We start from the raw sequence: 19242 nt of genomic DNA, 5'->3' as shown, positions 1-19242 counted from the left end.
TAAAATACTATGGATAAAAGAGAAAAAGTCCAAGTTGATTGAATGAATCTTATGGGTTCTGAGATAATCCAATGTCCAGATGACGTACATGCATGTAAATGAGAGAAAAATCCAATAGTGTAAGACTGCAAACCAGAGGCAGGGTCCATTTTTGAATTTAGAAAGAGTCATTATATTTATTCAATCCTCTACGTCATCTGGACATTGGATTATCTCAGAACCCATAAGATTCATTATATTCAATCAACTTGGACTTTTTCAGATACTATTTTACTCACATTTGTACTCCTTTGATGGTTTGTGAGGGAACATCATACTCTTAGGTTGCGGCCTTTTATCATTTTACCTTCCCTATACCTACCAGTCACTACGCGTTGAATCCAACAACTCTTTCACACCAATACAAGGATCACTCAGATGTCACCAGAATGTAAAAATCAAACAAAAAAGTTTGTAGAGATGCTGAAATTAAAAACATTCAAAGAAAACTGGCAGCTTACGGCATGAGGACCTAAACAGAAGTAGACTGCAGAGTGCCAGTCCTAGTACATCCTACACCCAACATCTACATTGCTTTACTATCAGTAATAAGAAGGAAAGCGTCAACTTATGATCTACACAGAACAAGCAATGAATTCTAAGCCTTCTCAAAACATGTTCCTGTAATCCCAGTGTGGCTTGTGGTTAACACACACTCCTAGTCTTTGCAGATGTACAGCCACTATACAAGCACATCTTACTACAATGGAGAGGCATCTGGACAATTCAGAAGATGTGATCTTCTTGGTTTAACCGGGGAAGATGTCCATTATATTTGGCCCCCTCGAAGGAGCATTTTATTTTGTTAACTTTCAAGAGTGTTGCCAAGTCACGCCTGCACCACACACAAGGGAATGCAAACCCCCAAATTTATATCTTACACTATTTAACACTTGTCATCAAAATCAGAGAAAATTCTCTTGCGCCGACAGCTTATCACACTCGCCTGCCACCCACTGCAAATCTTAATTCATGCGGCATCTTACTGGCTTGCTTGAAGTTTAACTGTCGTGGATAAAAAGGCCAGTGCAACATTGTCGAACAACACTGCACTGGCCCTTCTAGCATGGACAGATAGATGCCATTATATGAAAGTCCAGTCATCCCAGTTCGATGGTACAGTTAACTGCGGACATGTCCATTCTGGAGCGGCAGACGGAAGGGTGGGCTACCCTGCCAGCTTGCTGGTGACCAAGGAAGACTTCCTCTGTGGGAGGTCCTGTGGCGTTGGGATGTGGTCTCCCGTTACCAGATTTTTGTCCGGCCCAGCACAAGGTAGCTGTTTGTTCTTCATTTTGGCTTTGGCCATGTTGTAGTCTCCAGAGTCAAAGTACTTTTGCTGAAAAAAAAAAAAAGGGAGAAGTCACATCAGAATGTCATCAAATCGTCCTCATGATACAGACATAAGTAACATGGCTACAACAGGCAGATGGAAATGTATGGATGATAGAGACCTGAGTAAGAAGTGTCCTTGTTTTTCAGAATTCCTGACTAGTAAGGAAGAGAGACTATATATCCTTCCTCTTTATAGAAGCCTAGTAGCAATGATTTGTAGAAGGATGAACCACCCTCCTTTCTATGTTGCCAGTTATGTCTTAACAACAATACCAAGTATCAGTGCAAGAGTTACAGCAGGACTGAAAATGTGCACTTACCACTCCCCACTGGTGGTTGAAAAATTAGCCCTGGCGAGAGGAAAGTAAACACTGAGTGACATGGACTCTCCAACCTTGCAGCAGCAAGTACATAGAGATTGGCTAGTGGTGTGGGGCTTCATATTGCAAGCCCTGAGCTACAGTATAGAGAACAGGGACACACTGCTACATTGTCATTATCACTCAACTGCAACACAGCTAAGGCCTAAGTTCCCACTATTATGCCGCATACAACACGAGTATAACTAGTCGCACAGGGCATGGATAAGCTACAATCATTTGTTTAATCAGAATTTCCTGGTAATCACCGATTAGAACCCATGTTTGTACACTCATTTCTACACTGGTTAGAACCCATGTTTGTACACCTGTTTTTATTCTAGTTAGAACACAAGTCTGCACTACCACATCAGACATGATTTGGCATCACATTACAGGGAATACAAATTTTAACTATGCAGCATTGGCTAAATGGTCAGAAAACATTTAGATTAAATTAAAAAGCTTGCTTGTAAGTTTGCCAACACAATGTGCAGATTCAATCCAGGTAGCTGCATGTTTCAGCAGGGGACACAACCAAACACAGCTGCACGCAGTCTTCTCATTTATTAGGGAGAGAATAAAATGGCAGCCAATAGTGATGTCCTTTAACTTCGCTTGAAATGTTTATTTTTTTCTTCCAATGAATGAGAACTGCTAGCAGTTCCTACTGATTCACAGAATATATTATTTATAGAAGTTATTTATAAAGCATCAAATTCCGCAGCACTGTACAATAATACACACACACACACACACGTATTATAAAAAAAATAACTCACATTGTGTGGTAAACCAGCAAATGGAGACACACAAAGGTTAATTTAACATGGCTGAGCTGCAGCTAGTTTGGTCCCTGGGTGGGAGAGAGTACAAAGAGCTTTACATGGGTATGTTAGCATGGCTTATACACAGACTTTTGGACTTCCGCGTATATGATTGTGGAACGCAAGTTGCGTTCCACGTGATACCGGATGTAGCCATTTTGAAACACAGACCCAGAAAGAAGCTTGGATCCCGGAACAGATGTAATTTACCTTAAATAATTGTATCTCAATCTCTAAATTGGACTTTAATCACATACAGGAGGCTCTTGCGGGGTCTAGCAAGCTATTAACATAGCAGGGGATAAGAAAATCTTAATTAAACAGAACTTGCAATAAAGAAATCCTAAATAGGGCTCTCTTTACAGGAAGTGTTTATGGAAGGCTGTGCAAATCACATGCAGGGAGGTGTGGCTAGGGTTCATAAACAAAGGGATTTAACTCCTAAATGGCAGAGGATTGAGCAGTGAGGCTGCAGGGGCATGTTCTATACACCAAAACGGCTTCATTAAGCTAAAGGTGTTCAGGTGACTATAGTGTCCCTTTAAAAAGCAGACAGAGAAGACCATACTACACACCTTGATTTTCCCCTGAGGAAGTCCTGTTAAGGACGAAACGCGTAGGGCGGGGAGACCAAGGCAGCACCTACACTTGTTTCATTGGATCTTTGTTTATTTTTGTATTTATTTACTGTGCATTTGTTCAATTTAGTCTTATTTTACTTTTTTTAATCCAGCTTCTTCAAATACTTGCCCCCAGTGACATCGGCACTGGGAATACCTGAGTTTGAGATACGCTGGATTATATCGTTTATCTTGTGAGTGATATCTGAATAAAATGTATGTAATTCATTTTATTGGTGCACTATGTTTCCTGTGTCTCTCCCTCTTAAATAAGGTTGGAAAGGAAGAATATCTGCATTCCTCTGAACCCTAAAAACCTCTATATGTCTGCATTATACTTCACCATTCTGTGAGTGCAACTTATACAAGCGCATTTGTGGTGTTTCAACATACTACACCATTTCTGGTTTCTGACTGTTCTTATTTTTGAAGATTGTATTTCATTAAGAAGATTAGAGGGATCTTCTTACAATCTCAAAAGGGTAAATCCACTTTATATTTGTTTACCCACTGGGGAGCATGTGTGTTACATTACAATTTTGTGTAATGTTAGCATGGCTGTCATGCACTACATTTAACTTCCCAGGGCAGCAGCTAATTTTACAATGCATGAGCCTAGAATGCCAGATTAAACATTGATAAACATGTACTGTGAGAAATAATGACTTGCCAAACAACCAAAACAGCAATATACTTAGTAGGTATTGACCAATATTTATTTTTTTTAAAGCAGATACCGATGATCTGTGAACTTTCAGGCAGATAGCCAAAAAAACTTACCGATATTCTGTGCATTTACCATTTTGAAAATATAAAACTATTTAAATGCACAAAATATACATGCCACATGTAGTGGATGCAGTGTGTTTAGACAGGGGAGCTGTGTGTGTAGTGGATGCAGTGTGTGTATAATAATGAATGCAGAGTGTGAGTGTGTGAGTGTTTTTGTAGTGTGTGTACAATGAATGCAGAGTGTGTTTCTGTAAAAAAAAAAAAAAAAAAAAAAACCTGCAACAGATCGCTTCCTCTCTCGGAGTTACTAATCCCTATCTGCTAAGGGGTGCCCCATTCGGGCACATACAGTCACAAAAAGAATAAAAATACAATTACAAATCCTGTTATGAACCAGTTAATAAAGTAAGAACTGAACTTGGGAGGATTGGAAACTTAACAATACTTTGTTTGGACTGTGCTAGTTGGGAACATTGTGGACAATATTTACAGAAAGCTGGCTCTGAGGACTAGAGGCACGCAGATAAACAAGCTGCAGAGAAACATTAAACACCAACGGAAGGGTTTACTCATTGGGCAGCACACTGGCAAACGCACAGGGTAACTGACTGAAGTGGGAATTACTAAAGTAAATCCCAAATTGAAGGTGAAATTAGCTATAATGTACGCATAGGTGACTTGGAGAATGTTCCACTTTGGCTATTTTTGCCTTAAAGTTTACATTCCCACTTTGGTGAATAACCCAGTAAATATCAAGGTTGGAGAAGGTGACATCAGTCGGCCTGCAATTTACATATTTGTCTTCAATCAGCACAATACACTGTTTATTTTGTCACAGCCCTGACAAAACTAATAAAAACACTAGTTAATGTGCATAACTATTCTGTGCACATTGGATGCTTGTCAGCAGGAACCACCCCAATATTCCCCACGCCGGGTGTTTAGCACTATAACCTATATACACAAGTGCAGTGGTGATGGGGTTTACAGTGCCCCTTTATTTACCCTGATCTGTTTGTAGATTAGTATTACTGTCTGGGGTAACACATTATTTACAGAAACTCTGCCATTTGAGTGAAGAATTTTAGCTGCTACGCTGTGCAAACTAAATGAAGCAAGATAATAGTTTGACTATTTTATCCTAGATCTGCAGCTTAGGTTTAAACTCACTACAATTCTGTGAATATGCCTACAAACCATGTCGGTGAAGACACTGTTAATTTTACCAGAATATTAGCCAAAAGCAATCAGGCTGCCTCTGGCCTTACCAGGTGAGTAACTCCCACTGAGAATATTTTGAGTGGTAACGGACACTAAATGACCTGGCAAGACATTAAGCTTAATAACCTTTGTGTTTTAACGGTCAGACAGGCCACAAAAGTAGTTAATGTTCAGCTAAGCATTATCAGCTCGTCAAACTGCCTAAAAGGCTATGAAAACGGCCCAGTGGCAAACAGCTACATTTACATACCCCTTTCTGAAGCCTTTTCATCAGGAAGTCTGAACCTCCAGGTTTCTGCCCCAGATTGGGGTACTTTGCCTTTAGTTTCTGCTCCTCTGCTTTTTCTGGGGTAACTGCTTCCTTCTCCTGTGAATCCTGAAACAGAGGAAATAAGAATGTAATAAATTTATACCAAAGAGAAAGGGTAAATACAGGGTCTTGCGTATTAACAATGCTAGAGAGACCTGCAAAGCTTTATATTTCATATCAAATCTTTATCTGTATTCACACACAAATTCAATTTGCAATTGACCCAGCATTATAGCCCATTGATATTTCATGCCAATACAGCCAAATCAATCAGGGATTAATATTTCTTTAAAAAGTGATAAAAAAAAAAAAAAAAAAAAAAAGGATATTATTGGGAACAAAATGCAATCACACAACAAAAAGATTTAATCAGGAAATGGGCACATACATTCATATGTGGTGGCACTGTGCCAGGGTTAAAACGTATTGGGGGAAAATAGCAGACCTAACCTCAAATATTCTACAACGAAGGATAACGCCAGACCCTTGGGCGTGCTTACTATCACGGCCAACAGAGGGACTAAACAAGCACGACCAAAGACTACAGAACATGCTTAACTTGGCAGCTCGCAGAGCATTAGCACAATATTGGATTAAACACGAAGTACCCCCGATCTCCCTAGTAATTTCCAAAATTAGGGATAGTTACCTAATGGACAAGTTGACCGCACAGGTCCGCGACACTAGCGCCACCTTCCAAAAAACTTGGGCACTCTGGGAACAATACGACATATAACATGTTGAGTCATAGACACACCTCCGCTTGTGCAAAAGTAGGAAACGCAGCAGGACATACCCACAGTTTCAGGTTTTATGTTTTATATTTTATATATTATACCTTGTCTGTAATTTTTCTTTTTCTATGTCTCGATGCTCAGCTTTTTGCGATGTATTCATTGAACCGGTGCATTGAGACAATATATAAAAACACGTGGACTTGGCACAACACAATAATATGCCTAAAGGGCTTCTGCGCAAGCCTCATGAAAGATATCATTATATGCACTAACATACCCTTCCTTTCTGTAAAACACCTATTAAGACACTTCTGATGATTAGGCCTCTGCGTAGGCCAAATGTACTATTATGCAATGTGCCGGTCGGCGTTTAAATAAAGAATTGAAAAAAAAAAAAAAGATTTACCGTATTTATTAGAGTATAACGCGCAAAATTTTGTACCGATTTTTAATCTAAAATTAGGGGTGCGCGTTATACTCGAATAAATATCGAAGAGAGAGGGAGTGGGTGCTTCGATAATACCTCCCAGGACCGCCGGGTCCTGGGGTGGCGGGCAGCAAGCGTTTACTCACCTCCCTGCAGCTCCTCCAGCTCCCCAGTGTAAATCTCGCGAGACCCGCGGCCAGCTCCTACGGCCGCGGGTCTCGCGAGATTTACACTGGGGAGCCGGAGGAGCTGCAGGGAGGTGAGTAAACGCTTGCTGCCCGGCGGTCCTGGTAAGTATTATCGGAGCACCCCCTCCCTCTTCTGCTGGGCTAATATTTATTCGAGTATAACGAGCAACCCTAATTTTAGATTAAAAATCGGTACAAAATTTTATACCGATTTTTAATCGAAAATTAGGGGTGCGCGTTATACTCGAATAAATACGGTTATCAGGGAAGAACAGTTCAAACTAAGACCTGCAGAACTGAGCTAAATAAAAGCAGAATACATTTAAACAAAAACCTACTACGATGGTAGTTTTATAAAAGAAAAATAGCAGAACTGTCTGTAGGAATTTAGCTACGTACCAAATGATTTATGGAGGGATCAAGTACGACAAAAGTCCCCACAATTTGACGTAGATAGAAAAAAATACTGTTATGCACAGTCACCCGAATATATCAAGTTGGACTTATGGATGCCTGCCTTATGTGGTGAAAAATCACCCAGTGTAGAAATTACGTTAACATCTTATTGAAAGTGCAACCATTTAGTTTTCATGCAGGCTGTGTCAGTCATTCAGGGGAGGTGTGGTTAGGCCTGCATAGACCGTAACAAAAGTGATTTCACTCCTAAATAGAGAATTGAGCAAAGAGACTGTAGGGGCAATTCTCTATACATCAAATATACTTCATAAAGCTAAAGTTTCAGTGCTATAGTGTCCGTTTAAATAAAAAAAAAAAGAAAAAAAAAGACTATGACCATAAACAGCATGGCCTACTGCACTGGACGGAGCACCTAATTAAAGTGTTCAAAAGGTTATTATTACAGGTGGTCCTCACTTTACGACCAACTCTCTAGCATAGGGATTCAAGTGATTCCCCACGTTAGAGAGCTGGTCTATGTTTGGGAAATTTTCCCTGCTCTGGTGCATATGTCTACGTTCGAGGTAATTTCCCTGAACATAGACAAGTGCACCAGAGCAGGGAATCCCTCTAATCTATGTTCGGAGAAAATTCCCCAAACATAGACCTCACTTACCGACCAATTATATGTATATAGAGAGTTATGAATTAGTTATGCACTACTAGCACCTTAATTGATTTCACCATTTGTCACTTTTAATCACTTGTCACTATAAATACAGCACTTCATATATTTGCAACTCTATTAAGTACTTTAAGCACATGGCACTTTTAGCCACCTCTTAATACTTTAAATAGCAACTTTTGATAGTTGCCTTCAACACTATGACTTCTGGGGAGTTTTCGACCGCTCATGTAAATGACAGCTTTTATTCCGTTACATATTCTGCACTTTACATATTTTGCACTTTATCTATCAAATCCAGCACATGTAATTTACAATCACTGTGTCCGGGTGAGATTTCAGCATTACTATGGTGACGGAACTCTGTTGTCCCGCGTTCCCATAGCAACGGCAGCAACGTAACGTGGTTACGTCATACGAATGGGCGGGTACACCATTGCACATGCGCACATCGCCAGGTAGGACGCCGGTAACTGCACGATCAGCACCTGGGGTGAGTTACACACACTTATTACAATTATTGCATTCCTTTATATGTAACATGTTTTTGAATGTCTATTAATCCTGATGAAAGTCCACATGTTGGACTGAAACGTTGATTTTATATGGAACTATAATAAAAAAAGTTATATTTTAAAGAAATACTCCGTGAGTGCAGCCACACTATCTGAATTTATATATATATATATACACACATATATATACACACACACGTATTTATTAAAAAAAAAAAAACAGAAAAATGCTAAATAAAAAGAAGAAATCATGTGTTTTTTGTAGTTTTTGCAATAATAATGTGTGCTTAATTAGTGCAGGTTAAAGAAAATAAATTAATTTAGTTGTTCTGATTTACAGAATATATAATGTGTCTGGGATTTTCAGGTTTTTTTTTTGGTAGTTACAGGTCACAAAGCACAAGGAGTAAAATAAACGTTTAATGTGGAGCGATTTTAGAATTTGGTATGTTTGTCTTGTAAGCTTAATAGCTTTAAAAGAAAACAATTGCCACAAAAGTATATATTTCTATAAAGTAGACACCACAGGCTATTTACCTAAGGTTGTTTTGACACTTTCTACGTAGCCATTTCACCGCCAACCTCTGCTAAATATTGGAGTAAAATTTAGTTTTTTGGGGGTTTTGCCACACAAACTTATAACAAAGAACTTCTCATGTGTATTTTGTAAAGTTGGTGTGTGCTATTCCTGTCCAAATTTGTATTTTGTGTTCAGTTACTTCTGCTGAGTACAATGATACCCCCATTGTATGTCTTTGTCACTATTTCGTGAGCTACAGTGCCATATAGGACACCTAGCCTTTTCAGCACTCAAAGTAGAATTTTGAGAGGCGGATTTAATGAGCCTATGCTTCCATTTGGGGTGTTATAGCAGTTTGACTGTTCAAAAAACAACAACCACAAAGGCCTACCATTTGTAAAAGTAGACACTACAGGGTATCTTATAAGGTGCATATTGTGCCTTAACATGCCCCCATTTTTCACCAATAAATGCCAAAGTATGTGGTAAAAAATTATTTTGGGCATTTTTTACATACGGATTAAATTTTTGCTGGGCATTTTGTACATTTCATATGTGCCACTAAGTTCAAAACCTCCAAATTATGCGCAGCTAAGTCTTCTGAGTAAAACAATATGCCCAGTGTATGACACTATTTTGTGAAGTTACACTGCTGTAAAAGAGACGTGACAAGTTAAGGTTTTTAAGTGTGAATTTTCATGGAGGGTTTTGATGCGTCCGTGTCCAACTTTGGAGCACTTGAGCAGGCTACATATTACAACTACACCATAAAGGCTAAATAACTAAAAAAGAAAAAACGAGAGCCTAGATATAAATATGAGGCATGAATATAGGTAGAAAAAAATGGGGGGTAACCCCTAAATGGTGAATTTATATGAATACATAGTTACATAGCTGAAAAGAGACTTGCGTTCATCAAGTTCAGCCTTCCTCACATATGTTTTTGCTGTTGATCCAAAAGAAGGCAAAAAACCCAGTCTGAAGCGCTTCCAATTTTGCAACAAACTAGGAAACAATTCCTTCTTGACCCCAAAATAGCAGTCAGATGTCTCCTTGGATCAAGCAGCTATTACCCCACTAATTAGAAATTATATCCCTGTATGTTATGTTTTTGCAAGTATTTATCCAATTGCAGTTTAAACATCTGTATAGACTGACAAAACCACTGTAGGCAGTGATCAACTGGCAGGGAAGGGGTTAATTTTTATTTGGACTGGGTAAAGGGGGGTGGTATTTTTTATTTTATTTACTTAAACGTTACCAAAACATTTTATTAAAACACTTTTTTTTTACCTTTTTAAAGCTTATTTTAAGACTTTTTTTTAACGTTAACCCCTAGTTAGCCTAACACCAAATTCCCCACTAACTTCCACCCATCCCAGCTAGCTAAATATATAATTTTTAAATATTTAAATGAATCAAATAAATTTAACTTGAGGGTTAAAAAAAATAAAATAAAAATCAGATGACATTAAGATGTATACCCTGCCAATTGATCACTGTAGTCAGTGATCAATTGGCAGGGAAGGGGTTAATTTTATTAAAGCAGTGGAAAGGGGGGGTGGCATCTAACTTTATTATTTTCTTCTTTTCTTTTTACACAGGGAGAAGAGGATCATCACTGATCCGTCTCCCTGCACTTCACACAGAACCCGAAAGCGCAGGGAGGCGGATGGTATCTGCAGCACATGTGCTCGCTCCGACAGTTTGTCAGAGCGAGCACTGCTGCAGGGGCAGCATGATCCGGTGCTCCCGGTCTGCCTCAGATACCGAGGCAGACCGGGTGAGCGTTAACCCCGCGATCTGGAGTTAACTTTAGTAAATGACGGAAAGGGGTTAAAAACAAAACAAAAAACGCACTCTCTTCCCACATAAAGCTTTTCAGCTAAAGTTATTTTGGGGTCTGGAGTGTCCGTATAACATTTTACTAGGATTATTCAGAGAGTAGTGGTAAATAGTTTGAACTCATCAGGGAATTGAGAATTGTAGACTAAAAGAGATTAATTGCAACAATTCAAGTGGTTTAGTAAATAGCATTGAATATCACGGCCTGATAGTGCGCCCCCAGGACAGACACAGAGATTGAACAAAAAATAAAGTCATTTCAGGCCAAGGGGATTTCATGTCACGGAGACTGTATATGCACAATGCCAAGTGCCATACGCTTTGAGAACAATAAATACTTATACGATTGGGAATGCAGGGTGGGAGTTTCGCTTCTTATGTTCGCCTCCTACTCAAAACCCATCTTTCTCTGTGTGTGTTGAAGAAATGTTAAATATATTGGGTTTCTTCAAAATGCTCGTAGGAGAGGTTTGACACTAAACTACTGCTTTTCAAAATCATTTGCTTTTTCTGAAGAATTTCTCGACAGGTTATTTTAAACAGCAATGCACTGTTAGAAAAGAGCAAACACTGGGTGATCACAGCTTATACTCTGAGCTAAGATGCATAAAGATAAAATTAATATTAGTTGAAGGCATAAATAAAGAGGACTGTATTCCTTTAATAAGGACATTCCACATATCTTTGTATAAATACAGTTAATTCATTGCTAAGCACAAATACACACACCAGTCCAGCCACAAGATTTGCTTTTCCCACAAAAATCTCACTTTAACAGTGCTCTCACTACTGCAAGGGACTCTGGGTAGGCGTATGCAAATTAGCTCAACAAAGAACCACATAATTCCACTTTATACATGGATTCCTTGGAGTATGTGTCTGCTGTATACAACAGCTTTGAAACAACTTAGGAAGATGAGCAAAGCCATTCAACCACTCTTGGGACAGCTGTTAATGCAACTCATCAGCATGAGGTTGGTTACTGGCCTATGGCTTGACTGGTGTGTGTATTTGTGTTTAGCAATGTATTAACTATCTACTTACTTCAGCTGGAAGGGGTTTTCATCCACACTTTTTTCCCCCCCACCACAAATCTATTGGTATTTACTTTTTAAATACACGAATATATAGAGCACAGATCTCTCTTGCAGAGAATAATAGGCCTTTGATCCTCTTCCATTGATGTTCTAAGAAATTAGCTGAGATACATTAGCAGACTGTGTTCAGCGTACAGTGGCTAACACTAATAAAGGATAACAAGAGATTGTTATCCTTAAAGCAACACAAACCTGTATCCTAACACTAGTGTCCCTCAGTTTGCTTCTATTCAAGTTGCTGCTATAAAACATCACACATCAATGAGGTCTGGATAAGCGTTTTGTATTCCTCCTGCTCTTAGAATACCATAGATAACAGAAAAAAATAAATGTCTGATACAGTTGGTTTATCTAAGAAACTACATCTAGCACCAGCAAGCACATCCATATCACAGGACCCAGCACCAGCAAGCACATCCATATCACAGGACCCAGCACCAGCAAGCACATCCATATAACACCACAAGGTCTAGGACCAGCGAGCACGCCCATCACACCACAAGGTCGAACACCAGCGAGCACGCCCATCACACCACAAGGTCAAGCAAAAGCGAGCACGCCCATCACACCACAAGGTCAAGCACCAGCGAGCACGCCCATCACACCACAAGGTCAAGCACCAGCGAGCACGCCCATCAAACCACAAGGTCAAGCACCAGCGAGCACGCCCATCACACCACAAGGTCAATCACCAGCGAGCACGCCCATCACACCACAAGGTCAAGCACCAGCGAGCACGCCCATCACACCACAAGGTCAAGCACCAGCGATCAGCCATCCCTGGGAACCCCACTCCCCCTCCATATCAGCCATCCCTGGGAACCCCACTCCCCCTCCATATCAGCCATCCCTGGGAACCCCACTCCCCCTCCATATCAGCCATCCCTGGGAACCCCACTCCCCCTCTAAATCAGCCATCCCTGGGAACCCCACTCCCCCTCTAAATCAGCCATCCCTGGGAACCCCACTCCCCCTCTAAATCAGCCATCCCTGGGAACCCCACTCCCCCTCTAAATCAGCCATCCCTGGGAACCCCACTCCCCCTCTAAATCAGCCATCCCTGGGAACCCCACTCCCCCTCTAAAATCAGCCATCCCTGGGAACCCCACTCCCCCTCTAAAATCAGCCATCCCTGGGAACCCCACTCCCCCTCTAAAATCAGCCATCCCTGGGAACCCCACTCCCCCTCTAAAATCAGCCATCCCTGGGAACCCCACTCCCCCTCTAAAATCAGCCATCCCTGGGAACCCCACTCCCCCTCTAAAATCAGCCATCCCTGGGAACCCCACTCCCCCTCTAAAATCAGCCATCCCTGGGAACCCCACTCCCCCTCTAAAATCAGCCATCCCTGGGAACCCCACTCCCCCTCTAAAATCAGCCATCCCTGGGAACCCCACTCCCCCTCTAAAATCAGCCATCCCTGGGAACCCCACTCCCCCTCTAAAATCAGCCATCCCTGGGAACCCCACTCCCCCTCTAAAATCAGCCATCCCTGGGAACCCCACTCCCCCTCTAAAATCAGCCATCCCTGGGAACCCCACTCCCCCTCTAAAATCAGCCATCCCTGGGAACCCCACTCCCCCTCTAAAATCAGCCATCCCTGGGAACCCCACTCCCCCTCTAAAATCAGCCATCCCTGGGAACCCCACTCCCCCTCTAAAATCAGCCATCCCTGGGAACCCCACTCCCCCTCTAAAATCAGCCATCCCTGGGAACCCCACTCCCCCTCTAAAATCAGCCATCCCTGGGAACCCCACTCCCCCTCTAAAATCAGCCATCCCTGGGAACCCCACTCCCCCTCTAAAATCAGCCATCCCTGGGAACCCCACTCCCCCTCTAAAATCAGCCATCCCTGGGAACCCCACTCCCCCTCTAAAATCAGCCATCCCTGGGAACCCCACTCCCCCTCTAAAATCAGCCATCCCTGGGAACCCCACTCCCCCTCTAAAATCAGCCATCCCTGGGAACCCCACTCCCCCTCTAAAATCAGCCATCCCTGGGAACCCCACTCCCCCTCTAAAATCAGCCATCCCTGGGAACCCCACTCCCCCTCTAAAATCAGCCATCCCTGGGAACCCCACTCCCCCTCTAAAATCAGCCATCCCTGGGAACCCCACTCCCCCTCTAAAATCAGCCATCCCTGGGAACCCCACTCCCCCTCTAAAATCAGCCATCCCTGGGAACCCCACTCCCCCTCTAAAATCAGCCATCCCTGGGAACCCCACTCCCCCTCTAAAATCAGCCATCCCTGGGAACCCCACTCCCCCTCTAAAATCAGCCATCCCTGGGAACCCCACTCCCCCTCTAAAATCAGCCATCCCTGGGAACCCCACTCCCCCTCTAAAATCAGCCATCCCTGGGAACCCCACTCCCCCTCTAAAATCAGCCATCCCTGGGAACCCCACTCCCCCTCTAAAATCAGCCATCCCTGGGAACCCCACTCCCCCTCTAAAATCAGCCATCCCTGGGAACCCCACTCCCCCTCTAAAATCAGCCATCCCTGGGAACCCCACCCCGCCTCCATATCAGCCATCCCTGGGAATCCCACCCCGCCTCCATATCAGCCATCCCTGGGAACCCCCCCCTCCATATCAGCCATCCCTGGGAAACCCAACCCCCCCCCCCCCTCCATATCAGCCATCCCTGGGAAACCCAACCCCCCCCTCCATATCAGCCATCCCGGGGAAACCCCGATTATCAGCCATCCCGGGGAACCCCCGATTATCAGCCATCCCGGGGAACCCCACCCCCCCTCCATATCAGCCATCCCTGGGAAACCCACCCCCCCTCCATATCAGCCATCCCGGGGAACCCCCGATTATCAGCCATCCCGGGGAACCCCCGATTATCAGCCATCCCGGGGAACCCCCGATTATCAGCCATCCCGGGGAACCCCCGATTATCAGCCATCCCGGGGAACCCCCGATTATCAGCCATCCCGGGGAACCCCCGATTATCAGCCATCCCGGGGAACCCCCGATTATCAGCCATCCCGGGGAACCCCCGATTATCAGCCATCCCGGGGAACCCCCGATTATCAGCCATCCCGGGGAACCCCCGATTATTATCAGCCATCCCGGGGAACCCCCGATTATTATCAGCCATCCCGGGGAACCCCCGATTATTATCAGCCATCCCGGGGAACCCCCGATTATTATCAGCCATCCCGGGGAACCCCCGATTATTATCAGCCATCATGGCAGTGAGGGCCCCTTCCCCTGTATCCCTGCCCCAGCTGGCAGTGAGGGCCCCTTCCCCTGTATCCCTGCCCCAGCTGGCAGTGAGGGCCCCTTCCCCTGTATCCCTGCCCCAGCTGGCAGTGAGGGCCCCTGCCCCTGTATCCCTGCCCCGACTGGCAGTGAGGGCCCCTTCCCCTGTATCCCTGCCCCAGCTGGCAGTGAGGGCCCCTTCCCCTGTATCCCTGCCCCAGCTGGCAGTGAGGGCCCCTTCCCCTGTATCCCTGCCCCAGCTGGCAGTGAGGGCCCCTTCCCCTGTATCCCTGCCCCAGCTGGCAGTGAGGGCCCCTTCCCCTGTATCCCTGCCCCAGCTGGCAGTGAGGGCCCCTTCCCCTGTATCCCTGCCCCAGCTGGCAGTGAGGGCCCCTTCCCCTGTATCCCTGCCCCAGCTGGCAGTGAGGGCCCCTTCCCCTGTATCCCTGCCCCAGCTGGCAGTGAGGGCCCCTTCCCCTGTATCCCTGCCCCAGCTGGCAGTGAGGGCCCCTTCCCCTGTATCCCTGCCCCAGCTGGCAGTGAGGGCCCCTTCCCCTGTATCCCTGCCCCAGCTGGCAGTGAGGGCCCCTTCCCCTGTATCCCTGCCCCAGCTGGCAGTGAGGGCCCCTTCCCCTGTATCTCTGCCCCAGCTGGCAGTGAGGGCCCCTTGCCCTGTATCACTGCTCCCAGCTGGCAGTGATGGCCCCTTCCCCTGTATCCCTGTCCCAGCTGGCAGGGAGGGCCACTTCCCCTGTATCCCTGCCCCAGCTGGCAGGGAGGGCCCCTTCCCCTGTATCCCTGCCCCAGCTGGCAGGGAGGGCCCCTTCCCCTGTATCCCTGCCCCAGCTGGCAGGGAGGGCCCCTTCCCCTGTATCCCTGCCCCAGCTGGCAGGGAGGGCCCCTTCCCCTGTATCCCTGCCCCAGGTGGCAGTGAGGGCCCCTTCCCCTGTATCCCTGCCCCAGGTGGCAGTGAGGGCCCCTTCCCCTGTATCCCTGCCCCAGCTGGCAGTGAGGGCCCCTTCCCCTGTATCCCTGCCCCAGCTGGCAGTGAGGGCCCCTTCCCCTGTATCCCTGCCCCAGCTGGCAGTGAGGGCCCCTTCCCCTGTATCCCTGCCCCAGCTGGCAGTGAGGGCCCCTTCCCCTGTATCCCTGCCCCAGCTGGCAGTGAGGGACCCTTCCCCTGTATCCCTGCCCCAGCTGGCAGTGAGGGACCCTTCCCCTGTATCCCTGCCCCAGCTGGCAGTGAGGGCCCCTTCCCCTGTATCTCTGCCCCAGATGGCAGTGAGGGCCCCTTCCCCTGTATCACTGCTCCCAGCTGGCAGTGAGGGTCCCTTCCCCTGTATCCCTGCCCCAGCTGGCAGTGAGGGCCCCTTCCCCTGTATCCCTGCCCCAGCTGGCAGGGAGGGCCCCTTCCCCTGTATCCCTGCCCCAGCTGGCAGGGAGGGCCACTTCCCCTGTATCCCTGCCCCAGCTGGCAGGGAGGGCCACTTCCCCTGTATCCCTGCCCCAGCTGGCAGGGAGGGCCACTTCCCCTGTATCCCTGCCCCAGCTGGCAGGGAGGGCCACTTCCCCTGTATCCCTGCCCCAGCTGGCAGGGAGGGCCACTTCCCCTGTATCCCTGCCCCAGCTGGCAGGGAGGGCCACTTCCCCTGTATCCCTGCCCCAGCTGGCAGGGAGGGCCACTTCCCCTGTATCCCTGCCCCAGCTGGCAGGGAGGGCCACTTCCCCTGTATCCCTGCCCCAGCTGGCAGGGAGGGCCACTTCCCCTGTATCCCTGCCCCAGCTGGCAGGGAGGGCCCCTTCCCCTGTATCCCTGCCCCAGCTGGCAGGGAGGGCCACTTCCCCTGTATCCCTGCCCCAGCTGGCAGGGAGGGCCACTTCCCCTGTATCCCTGCCCCAGCTGGCAGTAAGGGCCCCTTCCCCTGTATCCCTGCCCCAGCTGGCAGTAAGGGCCCCTTCCCCTGTATCCCTGCCCCAGCTGGCAGTGAGGGCCCCTTCCCCTGTATCCCTGCCCCAGCTGGCAGTGAGGGCCCCTTCCCCTGTATCTCTGCCCCAGCTGGCAGTGAGGGCCCCTTCCCCTGTATCACTGCTCCCAGCTGGCAGTAAGGGCCCCTTCCCCTGTATCCCTGCCCCAGCTGGCAGTGAGGGCCCTTCCCCTGTATCTCTGCCCCAGCTGGCAGTGAGGGCCCTTCCCCTGTATCCCTGCCCCAGCTGGCAGTGAGGGCCCCTTCCCCTGTATCCCTGCCCCAGCTGGCAGTGAGGGCCCCTTCCCCTGTATCCCTGCCCCAGCTGGCAGTGAGGGCCCCTTCCCCTGTATCCCTGCCCCAGCTGGCAGTGAGGGCCCCTTCCCCTGTATCCCTGCCCCAGCTGGCAGTGAGGGCCCCTTCCCCTGTATCCCTGCCCCAGCTGGCAGTGAGGGCCCCTTCCCCTGTATCCCTGCCCCAGCTGGCAGTGAGGGCCCCTTCCCCTGTATCTCTGCCCCAGCTGGCAGTGAGGGCCCCTTCCCCTGTATCTCTGCCCCAGCTGGCAGTGAGGGCCCCTTCCCCTGTATCTCTGCCCCAGCTGGCAGGGAGGGCCCCTTCCCCTGTATCCCTGCCCCAGCTGGCAGGGAGGGCCCCTTCCCCTGTATCCCTGCCCCAGCTGGCAGTGAGGGCCCCTTCCCCTGTATCTCTGCCCCAGCTGGCAGTGATGGCCCCTTCCCCTGTATCCCTGCCCCAGCTGGCAGTGAGGGCCCCTTCCCCTGTATCCCTGCCCCAGCTGGCAGTGAGGGCCCCTTCCCCTGTATCCCTGCCCCAGCTGGCAGTGAGGGCCACTTCCCCTGTATCCCTGCCCCAGCTGGCAGTGAGGGCCCCTTCCCCTGTATCCCTGCCCCAGCTGGCAGTGAGGGCCCCTTCCCCTGTATCCCTGCTCCCAGCTGGCAGTGAGGGCCCCTTCCCCTGTATCCCTGCCCCAGCTGGCAGTGAGGGCCCCTTCCCCTGTATCCCTGCTCCCAGCTGGCAGTAAGGGCCCCTTCCCCTGTATCCCTGCTCCCAGCTGGCAGTGAGGGCCCCTTCCCCTGTATCCCTGCCCCAGCTGGCAGTGAGGGCCCCTTCCCCTGTATCTCTGCCCCAGCTGGCAGTGAGGGCCCCTTCCCCTGTATCCCTGCCCCAGCTGGCAGTGAGGGCCCCTTCCCCTGTATCTCTGCCCCAGCTGGCAGTGATGGCCCCTTCCCCTGTATCCCTGCCCCAGCTGGCAGTGAGGGCCCCTTCCCCTGTATCCCTGCCCCAGCTGGCAGTGAGGGCCCCTTCCCCTGTATCCCTGCCCCAGCTGGCAGTGAGGGCCCCTTCCCCTGTATCCCTGCCCCAGCTGGCAGTGAGGGCCCCTTCCCCTGTATCCCTGCCCCAGCTGGCAGTGAGGGCCCCTTCCCCTGTATCCCTGCCCCAGCTGGCAGTGAGGGCCCCTTCCCCTGTATCCCTGCCCCAGCTCTCCCCCCCGGTCCCCCCTCCCCCGGCTCCCCCCCTGTGGTGACAGCTCACACCCCGTGTCTCTGTCAGGGAGGGTCCGCCATTACCTGCTTCTCCTCTCCGGTCTCCTCCAGCTGCGGGTCTCCGCCGTGTTTATCGGACATGGTGCGGCCTGAGGGACAGGAGGGGAACCCAAACCGACACAAAGGCCCTATCCCACCGGGAAGCACAGTCTGTCAGACCCCCGCGCTCTCCGCTCCAAAATGGCGGCAACCGCACCTGACGTCACGGCCAGGACTGGGGGAGCCCTCCTGCCCCATCCACAAGGAAAAGCAAATCCGACCAATCAGCGCGAACATTGACGTAATGGTCGACCAATAGTGAAACAGAACTGAGAAATGAGCCCGCCCTTTCGCCTAATGACACTTCTCTAAGCCAATGAGAGAAGGAGACGGTGGGCGAGTTGGGCGGGAGATAAGCGCAGCCAATCAGAAATGGGTCGTGACTAGAGTCTGTTGCCATGGAATAGATGCATCAGTGTGCGGAGAGGGGACCACGTGACCAGCCCTGAACTGTTATTCAGCTTCAGTAACTGGGGATGGAGACCCTTACTGCAGCCCAGCTAGACACTATATAATAACAATATAATAATAATAATAATATAATAATAATAGCTATAATAATAATAATATTATAATAATATAATAATAATAGCTATAATAATAATAATATCATAA

At 47.8% G+C, this 19242-nt stretch overlaps 1 protein-coding gene across 1 annotated transcript; it reads right to left on the bottom strand.

Moving 5' to 3' along the window:
* Positions 1-281: 281 nt before the first annotated feature.
* ENSA (endosulfine alpha) lies at positions 282-18802 on the bottom strand. Its single transcript, XM_063440023.1, has 3 exons — positions 18613-18802; positions 5384-5509; positions 282-1378 (listed from the first exon to the last, which is right to left on the bottom strand). Exons 1-3 carry the CDS (start codon positions 18667-18669, stop codon positions 1208-1210), a joined length of 354 nt encoding a protein of 117 aa, XP_063296093.1. The 5' UTR covers positions 18670-18802; the 3' UTR covers positions 282-1207.
* Positions 18803-19242: the final 440 nt, after the last annotated feature.

The sequence above is a fragment of the Pelobates fuscus genome, chromosome 13 (assembly GCF_036172605.1).
Source record: "Pelobates fuscus isolate aPelFus1 chromosome 13, aPelFus1.pri, whole genome shotgun sequence".
NCBI classification, from domain to species: domain Eukaryota; kingdom Metazoa; phylum Chordata; class Amphibia; order Anura; family Pelobatidae; genus Pelobates; species Pelobates fuscus.
This window is presented reverse-complemented; position numbering and strand designations above follow the sequence as displayed.

Excerpts from the sequence above, each read along its gene's own strand:
- ENSA (XM_063440023.1), bottom strand. The coding sequence starts at position 18,669 with ATGTCCGATAAACACGGCGGAGACCCGCAGCTGGAGGAGACCGGAGAG. Across the intron at positions 5,510-18,612 it reads AGACCGGAGAGGAGAAGCAG|GATTCACAGGAGAAGGAAGC; the intron begins GTAATGGCGGAC and ends CCTCTGTTTCAG. Across the intron at positions 1,379-5,383 it reads TGAAAAGGCTTCAGAAAGGG|CAAAAGTACTTTGACTCTGG; the intron begins GTATGTAAATGT and ends TTTTTTTTTCAG.